Source organism: Lactuca virosa, chromosome 3, assembly GCF_052849685.1.
Source record: "Lactuca virosa cultivar CGN04683 chromosome 3, Lactuca_virosa_CGN04683_v6, whole genome shotgun sequence".
In the NCBI taxonomy this organism is placed as follows: domain Eukaryota; kingdom Viridiplantae; phylum Streptophyta; class Magnoliopsida; order Asterales; family Asteraceae; genus Lactuca; species Lactuca virosa.
In genome coordinates, this window is record NC_136428.1 from 278,310,760 (window position 1) to 278,322,163 (window position 11,404).

Below are 11,404 nucleotides of genomic sequence, written 5' to 3' on the forward strand. Positions count from 1 at the left end.
GCATAACCTTAAATCCATAATTGGGGTAAATGGACCATTTTACCCCTAACCTAACTTGGTTCAAAACCAAGGCCCAACTCCCACTTTGAAGGCTCAAAATCCAAATAATAAACCAAGGCCCAACATATGGAAAATTGGGCCCAAACCTCTTCATGATCTTACCTTAAGGCCCAACCATTTATTCTAGTCCAAACACTTGGCATTCCGATGGTCCAATATCTCATAATCATCAAGGCCCAATTATGGCCCACTTATGGCCTAATTTTCCAAATTGGGCCCAAGCCTTTTCAATGGGCCTTATCCTAAAGCCCAATAATTTCCTTAGTCCATAAACATGTTCCCAATTGGCCCACGAAGGCCCATAGCAACTTAGTCCAAGAAATGGCCCAACCCGAGGCCCATAAACGCGAAGTCCAATCTAACTGAGTACGCAGGGCGTACTCAGATGTACGTTGCACGTACTTGCTTAATGGCTTGTATGATGCGCGTACTGGCTTGTACGCCCAACTTACTTCCCTCTTAGTCCCACTTTTGCCATTAAGCACTTAATGCTTAAACCTTAACTCCAAACCACAGTACTGAGTCCCAAATAACGTCTAAACCCATAAAGTCACTTACTTGGTGACTTTGCATGCCCCAAAAAGACCAAATAACATTCTACTTTCATGGAAATGGCTCAAACGCAACATAGATGGTCTTAAACTCTAAAGGTGCCAACTTTATGGACCTTGGACGTCAGAAACACTAAGATGGGCAACTCAAAGCTCCTAGAATGAAATCAAGACCAATAGATCTCATACTTGGGACCAAAATGAACAAAAACCCATAAATGGTATATCTAAGACACCAATGATCAATTTCAAAGCTTTATACCTTCATCAAGCTGAAAATGAGTCACAAAAGCCAGATCCATAAGCTTCTCCTTGATCCCCATCTTTGCATCAAACTCCACCTTCTTGGAAATGGACCAAACACTCTAAAAATGGACTCCATAAGCTCAAAATTCCACCATGAATGATTAAGGACGATTTCTAGGGTTTTAGAGGGTGCGGCTGACTTAGAATGAAGAAGGAGGCTTAACATTATACTTATATAGGGGACAACGCTAAGATTAGGGTTTTCAATCTGACCCTCGTACGCCCAGCGTACCTTCTTGTACGCCTCGCATACGAGGTCGCTCACCCCGTTCCAACCTCGCAATACGCCACGCGTTCCTCCTAGCTACGCCTCACGTAGTTCTTTCTCTTCGGTACGCCCTGCGTACCACCTTGGTACGCCCCGCGTACTAGTGCTTTTCCCAAAACCCTAATTCTTCCGAAGATCCTAACTCACTTGATACAACTTTGATTCCAACCATTCATATATCCATAGAAAGGTATCGAGAAACTCAACACTATTAACAATTCCTGCCTGCCATAAAATATCCCGAAATAGAATCCACTTCCCATAAAAACCCGAGCTGACAAATTTCCGAAATACCCTTTGATCCAAAAACACAGGAATACCCGATCAATCCAAGGTACATTGTCCAACTCCAAGTGGGTCTGAAACCCAACCCCTCAGGTATCCGTAGCTTGATAGCACTTAATCCTTTGATCGCCAATTCAAAATGGGAACAATTCGAAACATGATGTTACATTTCTGCTCATTATGATGTCACGGATGGACTTCTTATTTGCTAGTAGCTGATTTGGTTTTTAGCGTGTAACATCCCAAAAACACAGTCTGAAAATTTCGTTTCATTTAATAATAAAAACCATAGTCGATAAACATCATATAAAAATCATAAGCAATGTATCTCAAAATATTATAACAACTGTCAAGTATATCAGAGTATAAACATCCCAGGCTGAACAAATGGTGTGTGCACTGCAATCTTCCCGAGCTCCTCTTTTGAAAACTGAATACCTGAAACCAAAACTGAAAACTGTAAGCACGAAGCTTAGTGAGTCTCCCCAAACTACCACACACCATACAATAACATATAAAGCACATACTGGGCCTTGCCCACTGCATCAGACCGAAGTCAGGAACTGACTAGGGCCTTGCCCACTACATCGGAACGAAATCCGGAACTAACTAGGGCCTCGCCCACTGCATCGGACCGGAGTCCGGAACTAACTAGGGCCTCGCCCACTGCATCGGACCGAAGTCCGGAACTAACTAGGGCCTCGCCCACTGCATCGGACCGAAGTCCGGAAACTGCATCGGACCGAAGTCCGGAACTAACCAGGGCCTTGCCCTCTACATCGGACCGAAGTCCGGAACTGACTGAACATAGCATAGCATAATCATAACTACTAGCATAAACACATATACTGCATACTACATCAGACCGAAGTCCATAACACATAACACAAGGACATGCTTGAATCACAAAGACATCAAGCACACTGCACTACTGCATCGAACCGAAGTCTGGGACTACTGCTAACTAAACGGGCCGGCATTGTGGCCGTAGACCCGTTCCTACTGGAAGGAAAACTCACCTCACACTGCTGAAGTCCCATAGACATAATCCCCACTGCTGAAATCCCGCAGACTCAACCCCAGCTGCTGGATGACAGATTCCCGAACTGTCAACACCAAAATAACACCCAATTAATAATTGGGTTCCAACTCATAACCATAAGTCCATACTTGGGTAAAAGATAGCTTTACCCCTATCTTAGCTTGACTCCAGCCCAAGGCCCAAACCAAAGGCCCAAAAGTGTAATAATGGACCAAGGCCCAACTATGGCCCAATTTTCCAAATTGGGCCCAAACCTCTACATGGACTTCCCTTAAGGCCCAATTATTCAGTCCAGTCCAACATGTCTCATTCTAAGGGCCCAATATCATACAACCATCTAGGCCCAAACTATGGCCCATCTATGGCCCAATTTTCCAAATTGGGCCCAATCCTTCATATGGGACTTACCCTAAAGTCCAACTAATCACTCTAGTCCATTTGATTATTCTTGGATGGCCCAACACAAAGCCCAAGTGAATATTAGGGTTTTCTCACTTAGCCCATTAAGGACTTAATCCATTAAGTCCTTTACTCTACTAGATAATTGATATGGAGAAATTGGGCTTAATACACAATCCAATCTAAATGGCCCAAAAGTGGGTCCAATAATTCCAAGGCCCAAATACTTGCAATTAGGGTTTTTCACTCAAACATGGCCCAAATAAGTCTTTAAGCCCATTTAGGTCTTGCTAGGTCCATTAGGGCTTGCTTGCGGGGCACCACCCATTACCGCCTCGGGTAGTGGTGGCCAATGGCGGCTCACGGCGGCGGCCACCACCCTATGGTGGTGGTTACTATTATTATTTTCATTATTCCATGCAATTACAATTACAAGGCTTTTATCCAAAATACACACACTAACTAATACACACACAGCCATACCATGGTGGCCAATGGTGGCTCGTGGCGGCAGCCACCACCTCACGGTGGTGGTGGTGGCTGTTCTTCAAGAATTTCGGCCAAACATCACCTAACTGCAATAAACACACACACATACGTTTTCTGTTGCAAACGAACCCAACCACGCTATAATCTTGCAACCGGATCCAACCACCCTCCTAGAAGTGGCGAGAGAAGGCAGTGGCAGCAGCTAACGGTGACTTTTTGCGGTGACAGCCACCACCGCGAGGTGGTGGCGGCGGTTCCCTTGTTTCCCAGCTGAAAATCCACACGCACTCGCCCTTAATCGGGATCTAGAGACTGAAGCTTCCCGACTCAGCCACCACGGGTGGCAAACGACGACCAACACCCACCACCGGTTCCCACTGACGTACTCGATGTCGGCCACAGAAAGAGTGAAGAAACAGACGTAGGTGGGAGGCGATGGTCCAAACCGAGAGCTCCTTTCCATTCACGACTTGCACGGTGACGAACACCATTAGCTTTCTCAGTCTCGGCGATTCTCCAGCAGCAACGTTGCAAAGGCGACCCTCCATGGCAGTGTAGCGGTCTTCGGTACTCTAGCGACACAGCAGGTGGCGGTAGAAGAAAGCGGAAGAATAAGGAAACGCGGAGAGGCGATGGAACAGTGGCGGTCACACTCTCGCCGGCAGATGGTGGCCGTTGGTGGCTTCTGACCTCCATGATGATGATGGTGCGACAACGGGAGTCCAGAGGGGAAATGTGGTGATCGACGGAGGGGATACAAGGGGGGTTGCGGTTGCTAAGGCTCCTAGGGTTAGGGTTCCCGAAGAGTGATGGGTATATATACCCTGGTTTCTTTCAACTTTCCATAAAATACACTTCCAGCCCTCCCTTCCCTTATTCCTTTAAATTTGCTCCTTTATTTACACATTAGACCCCAGCTCCTAAATTCTTTCATAATAGATCCCTAAATTACCAATAAACCCTTAAGCCTTCACTTCTTTTCAATTCAAGTCCCGAATGTACACTTTTAACCCTTGAGTTTTAAAAATTCTTCACAAATTAGTCTGGGACTTATATTTATTAATTTATTTAAATAAACGGGGCGTTACATAGCGTCTCATCATATATTCCGAACTTTGAGGGGAAGAATGTTGGGTGCAAAGTTTTTTATGGAGGATGTCAAAGAGAAGAATTGGAATACACATTTAGACATGTGGGTTTTATGCCTTGTGACTAGAGAGAGAGAAAGAGAAAGAGAGAGAGAGAGAGAGAGAGAGAGAGAGAGAGAGTGTGTGTGTGTGTGTGTGTGTATGTGTGTGTGTGCGTGTGTTTGTGTGTGTGTGTGTGTGTGACATGTACATGCATCTTTATATATAGTGAATTTCATATCATTTGTAGAGTGCACTTGAGAGATGTAGTCATAGAGAAGAATGACTGGAGTTATTTTGTGGACTAGATCTAATCCCTTTTTGTAATTCATCATCATGATCAAATATATCTCTTAACCACTCAAATCATATCGTGTCGATTGTGTGGTTATCATTTCTGCATGTCAAATTCGAATTTAATTTCTCATTAGACCAAGTACGACCTAAATTCTCACAAAGTACCACAAGTATCCCACCTTGGTTTTCACTTTGTTGAACCCATATGACACTATTCTTCGTTCCCAACTTGACAAAGGAATGACAAATTGGATTCTCAATATGGCACATTTATGGGTTTATTCAAGAAATAACATGATAATAATCCTTTGGTTGAAACAATTGCACAAATTTCCAAGTATGTAAAATTATTTAAGGAATTATGAACTAAAAAGAAAAAGTTGGAAGAGCTTGCTAACATCTTGATGAAAAAACAATGGTAAAGCTCGAGCAAAAAAAATTCACGCAAGTTGAAAGATTCAAGTAGTTAAATTTTTGTAATTTCATTAGGTTTTTTTGGTAGACCTAATGAAATTAGAGATCTTATTTTAGCTATGATACCATACTAATATGATAATTTCCCATAATGATCTGTTCTCGTTAATTACAATTATTAAAAAACTATAGATCGGACATAAACATATTGGGCAAACCTAGTATTTTACAGAGAAATCAAACTCACTGGACATTCTATAATATAATCTACTAAAACCTTATCCTAACACATATTTTTGGCTTGTTTGGATATACTAAAATAGTGGAACCTAATAGTATGTTTGTTTGGATATACTAAAATAGTGGAACTATAGTATGTTCATATGCTTTCTATGCAAAGAATGTATTTTCTTTTGTCGGCACTAAGAAAATTGACTTTAGATTTTCATGATGACTTATGAGTGTAACCAATAGAATTTAAGCACATGCTTTTTATATATCACCTATTTCTTTTTGCTAATGGTAGATTTCTCCATTAGTCCAACTATAACTGTTTTTCTAGACGGGTACATTGAATTTTAAGTTATCAATCAATAAGAAATATTTTGTTTTACCATGGTAGACCACAAAATTATGTATTAACTCTAAAAAATAAATCATTCTCCATTTAACTAAGGTAGTGGCCGTAAAAGTGGAGTTTATGCCATCAATGTTGGTTTGAAATGGTTGAGGGTGTGTTTTGAACTAATATATCAAGTTTGGTCAATTTTACATATCCAACGAATTATAGATCAACATAATACATTTTGCACAAAATTAGTAATAACTTATCTTATCACTAACTATTTTTCAATCATGAGTGTATTTTAACACTTTGAATAATTTGTTACTCGATTTTGATTTTTGAGACACTCGATGGATATTATAGTATAAATGACATTGTAGTAAATATTAAATAGATGTATTAGATCAATTAACATCCAAAGTGTGTCAAAAAACATCGAATTGAAAAGATAGTACCTCATGAGTCCTTTTTGATCATTTTATTTCATCAAAACAAACTTTCCCATAGTGTTTACTCATTTTGGCATGAATTTATTGAATAATCGAAATGTATACCACCACAACCTTTCTCATTTCATGTAATAGTGAAACTAGTAGTTTAAAAAGAGAAAAAAAAAAAAAAAAAAAAAAAAAAAAAGATATGGAATAAATACAACCAACAACATATGATGCCAAACAAACATCAATCAAACCATGCTTAAATTTTACATTTTTTTTTTAGTTTAAATAAACACCAAATCAAATCACAACACCTTCTATGAAGATTCTATCCACTTCGTATTCTATCCATCCGATCAACACTCTTTCTCCCTCTCTCCAGCTGTTGAACATCCACACTCTTTCTCGTCTTCTCAATCACATTCACATCAACACTTCTTCTCGATCTCTCCATTTGATCAAACGACATCCTCATCTTCTCCAACTTCTCCACATTAATCGATTGCGCTTTCAGTTTCTCGGTGCTTTTCCTCGGTTTCTCTCGTCGATCTGTGCTTTTTCTCGATGCCTCAAACACGTCGGTGCTCCGCCGTGGTGGTTCAAAATGATGATCGGTGCTCCGCCGCGAACTGCTGTGTCTGTGCGGCGGCGATTTCTCGATCGTTGAGATGAATTTCTTCAGATGGCGGATGTAATCGGGATAAAGCTCGAGATCGCAGTGGTTTCCTCCTTCGATCCAAAGTGGTTCGTATTTCTCTTTGCAAAGCTCCCAAAGTTGCTTCCCGTGACATACATCAACCACTTCATCCGCTGTGCCCTAGAATTTCAACCAGTTAAAATAAATGATTATTAAAGAAATGATTTATTTTAATAATGAAAATGTAAATTTATTGCGAATAAAGTATTAGGCTATTAATTACAACTTACTTTAAATTATTGATTTGTGAAACTAAGAAATTAGACAGAGTTGACAAATTAACCATGATTTAATTTTGACCTAAAAAATTACACATTTTGATACTTTACAGTTTTTACCCAATATATCCAAATTCCAACAATGCCCTTTTGCCACATATAGCAAGCAACATCATTTAAGTCTCTTTTAAGAATTTTTTAACATTTAATCATTAAAAAGGGAAGCTAGCAATCATTTAGACATTAGTTGAGACATTGAATCAAGGGCATAACATGATAAGCAGAGCATGGTGGGTGGGGGGTGGGGTAGGGGTAGGGGCCATGAACTAGAAAACTCCAAAGACCAAATAATGGAAGTCAGATGTTGCTAATAATATAATATAAAGAAGAAAAAAGAAATCATATAATTCCAAAGTAGATGAGGACTAGACAAAGGTCCATTTAGATAAAAATACAATATTTGTTTTCAACAAAGTTAATAAAACTATAAAGATTACATTATAAATATGACAAAATACAGAAAAAACACAACCTATTTGATCAATCAAATAAAGGGATTTGCGAACTTACATGAATGATGAGAACGGGGCAATCGACGATTGGGATTTTGTCGATGTTCTGAAAAAATGGAAGAAAAGTGATTTAAATGTGATTATTTTTATTATTTAAAAATGATAAAATGGAATTTAAGAAAAAAAATGTAATTAACCTTATAAATGTCGAACCAATATGTGCGTTTAACAGGGTACATGACTCGTAATCCTGAGAGTATCGGACTATGAAGTATGACTGCTCTTAATCGAGGAAGGCGAACTGCTAAATCTAATGTGGGCCCACTTCCAACGGATTGACCATAAAGGACGATATCGTCTTGCTTTGTTCCATAGCTCTCTTCGAGACACTTATAAACTGCTTCGATATCCGCGTATGTGTTATTCTCACTTGGCTGCACCACACAAAAGATACAGGCTTATAAACAAAACAGACAGGACAAGACAAAACAGAACAAAATAAAGCATGATTTAACAGAACATGACTTTACTGGACACGAAAAGACAAAACAAGACAGAACATGAATAGACTAACAAGCTTTCTAGCGTTCTTGTTGATGTTGCTGATAAGGAGGATATTTACGTCTTTTGCACACGCGTGATCAAGAGGAAGTCTCTGTCGCACCTTGTTCTATATTTGTGGGTGAGACAAAAAATTGCAATTTTTGTCTCTTCGAATCAGTTCAGATACAGTACAAGGTTGTCATGTCAGCTGATTAGTCGATTTAAAGCTAAGAATAGGTAAATAATTTTACATTTATCATGATAAACAATTTTCTCAAATCAGCTTCTTACTTGGTCTTTTGGTTGTTTTAACTATAATCATTTTTACCAAAAAAACTCAAAATTGATTGTTGCAACATTAGTTTAAACATGCATCCAAACACCTCCTAAATTTTTTTAAACATTTTGACTATGAATTTTCCAAATTTGCTCACCTTCCCCGAAGATTGTCCATATCCTGAGTAGTCATACCTGCAAAAATTACATTCTTTTAATGTATCTCCATTGTTGATCACCTAGTAAATGCTTCAATCAAAACTATAAATTTTAGGAAAGATGTAGAAAATGAGATAAATATCACGCAAATGTATGTTTTTTGGTGAATATTTCCATGGTCTTTTGACTATTTTCAATTTCATGAATCATAAGTGAATTTTAGTAACCGATTTTTTAATGATGCAATTTACTCCTAATCAAGTTATTAAGATTTTGAACAAGATAATGTTGAAGGATGATTCTAGCGTGCAGTTTATGATTAACAACAAAGTAGAATAAAATGGAATTGCAAAAAAGTATGTTTTTGCAAGAAGGATTTAGAAAAAAGTAACGTGATAACAATTTAAATCAAATGAAAAGTATAATCTACAGTAGAAATGCACTGAATATAACTCAAGATTTAATGGAAAGATAGAAATTGGATTAGTAGTTTACATTTTTTTAATGATTTGATCTCAAATTGAAAGAACCCTAGAAGACACAAACAATAATCCGATCAAAAATTGAAAGAATACTAGAGGATACAGTCATCAAAACAGATATCTTGGCATAAACAGAACACAAGAAGCAAATCACCATGAGATCTAGGAATGCAAATAACTTCTTAATCACTAAATTGAATGCGCAATTCGAAGTGATTAGGGTTTAGTAATGAATAAAACAGTACTTGACAGCGACGAATGTGTATCCAAATCTGGAAATTGAGAAATGGAAAAAACGTAGAGAGAGTAAAATTAAGGGGTTTTGAGATAGAAAAGCGTACCCCATGAGATTTACTCTTAACCGAATACTGAGTTCGATGAAGAGCTCATACATCTGACCTAGATCGGCGGCGTTACCATGAGAATACAGAACAGTTGAAGTAGCCATAGGGTGTCTCACGTACACAGCAGCGATCTCCGATCCTCGACGAGTGGTTAGTTTAAGAACTTCGACGTTTTCCCGGTGAGGAAAAGGACTGAGAAGGAGTAAACCAGTGAGGTCGTCTTTAACTAGCTTATACGAAGGTGGATTGGGCGGGAAGAATGCGAATTTCGCCGCCATGGATGAGGTCATCCCACCCATATTGATCTACCTCTTTCCGTTACACAAGTGTTTGTGTGGTATAAGAAGTTAGTTGTTGATCGATGAAAAAGATGAAGTGATGAGATTGAATAATGGTGGTGGCAGACTGTAATGTTCCCCGGAAATCATCGGGGAAAAGGGGAAAACGGCGATTATTTTATTGAATTGCGGTGAGGAAGAGAATGATATTTGAGGGAGCTTTTGAGGTGGACGGCTGTTGGGATGGGAGCCGAGGCCATGAAAGGGGGTGGGAGTGGGGCACCCTTTGCTCTCTGCGCATGGATGCTTTCACCTTCTTTTTCCATATTTAAATAAATTCAATTTTCTCTTATTAAATTTGAATCCAATCTCCCTCACTTTTTACTCTATCCGTTTTTATTCAGATTATATAAAAGAATCAAAGCACTTTATCATTATTTATAGCATCCACAATTATTCATCTTTTCCGTTAAGTTTTTTTTGTAATACTTAAATGTCAACTTAATAATTCATAAAATTTTAATATATAATATCATTATAGCCTTATAAAGTTTTCATTTTTGTTTTCAAAGGTGCATAATATTATTATTTGTTTACTAGTTAGATAGAGGAAACACTAAATTATTAACTCATTTTCAAGTTCTTAAGCGTATTTGTCACAACTGGCGAGGAGCCACACAGTCCTTGTCACTTCCACGTTGTCGATAGGTTATTAACTGAAACCTAACGTAGGTCCAACAAAACTATGTTCCTTTTTATGCTTCACTTGTAAAACATCCACCAACATCAAGCTTCAAATTCCTCGACAATCGGTTGCAAGTTGTGTAGAACTCCACATATGTTCATTACTGTGGTTTGTGGATTTAAAGGTATAGAAGCACCTCATGGAGCTTCAGTGGGATTTGGAATTGGAATCGGTGGAGCTACTCTTTCGGTGGGATTTCACACTCTACGTCGTTGATCCGCTTTTGATTGTCCTAATCAACTCACTAGCTCAACGAATCTGAAAAATGGTACCTCTGCTTGGTCGTTGTAAGGCTTACAGATTCGGGCTAGACAATTAAGATGTAATAAGCGATAAAAATGACTTTTTGATAGAAGATTATTTCGGATAAATAATCTTAACCAAAGTTATAGTATACGTGACAATGATTTCGTACATACAAGGACTCTAAATCCAACTTCGTACGAAGAAGTTATGCTCATTCGAATTTTCGTGATTAAACTGACACGACTATGCTCGTCGTAAAAATTGAATTTTAGATATGTTGCTTCTTAGCTAAGAAATCTAAATGAAAGTCATAGTAACTATAAAACTGAGAGCCTGCATATAGTGAACGTCAAAATCTGATTTCATATGAGGAAGTTACGATTTTTCGAAGTTTCGGCGCAGTAGTGTGGGTACAGAAATCAAAATTCAAATCGATTGATTTTAAGTCGAAACAATCTAAACGAGAGTTAAAGATATCGTTAATAAAATTACATCGATATAAAGACAGTAAAAAACGGAATCCATATGAAGAAGTTATGAATTTTACATGGTCCTTTTTAGTATAATCTTCGTAGACTGTTAAATTTAAGATCGGATGAGAATTAGTCGACGAAGTCTAAATGAAAGTTGTAGTACTCGAAAGTACCTACGCGTGGATATAGAG

The 11,404-nt window shown here is 38.4% G+C and overlaps 1 protein-coding gene across 2 annotated transcripts; it reads right to left on the reverse strand.

Moving 5' to 3' along the window:
• Nucleotides 1-6,429: 6,429 nt before the first annotated feature.
• Nucleotides 6,430-10,059, reverse strand: LOC145167220 (uncharacterized). 2 transcript variants are annotated; one of them, XM_079086344.1, is made up of 5 exons: nt 9,469-10,057; nt 8,645-8,681; nt 7,865-8,101; nt 7,726-7,773; nt 6,430-7,057 (listed from the first exon to the last, which is right to left on the reverse strand). In XM_079086344.1, exons 1-5 carry the CDS (start codon nt 9,768-9,770, stop codon nt 6,569-6,571), a joined length of 1,113 nt encoding a protein of 370 aa, XP_078942470.1. In that variant the 5' UTR covers nt 9,771-10,057; the 3' UTR covers nt 6,430-6,568. The 2 variants fall into 2 exon arrangements, with proteins under 2 accessions (XP_078942470.1, XP_078942471.1); XM_079086345.1 differs by having other exon boundaries at nt 6,781-7,050; nt 9,469-10,059.
• Between the last annotated feature and the right edge of the window lie 1,345 nt (nt 10,060-11,404).

Excerpts from the sequence above, each read along its gene's own strand:
- LOC145167220 (XM_079086344.1), bottom strand. The coding sequence starts at position 9,770 with ATGGGTGGGATGACCTCATCCATGGCGGCGAAATTCGCATTCTTCCCG. Across the intron at positions 8,102-8,644 it reads ATGGACAATCTTCGGGGAAG|CCAAGTGAGAATAACACATA; the intron begins GTGAGCAAATTT and ends TGTGTGGTGCAG. Across the intron at positions 7,058-7,725 it reads GCCCCGTTCTCATCATTCAT|GGCACAGCGGATGAAGTGGT; the intron begins GTAAGTTCGCAA and ends TTGAAATTCTAG.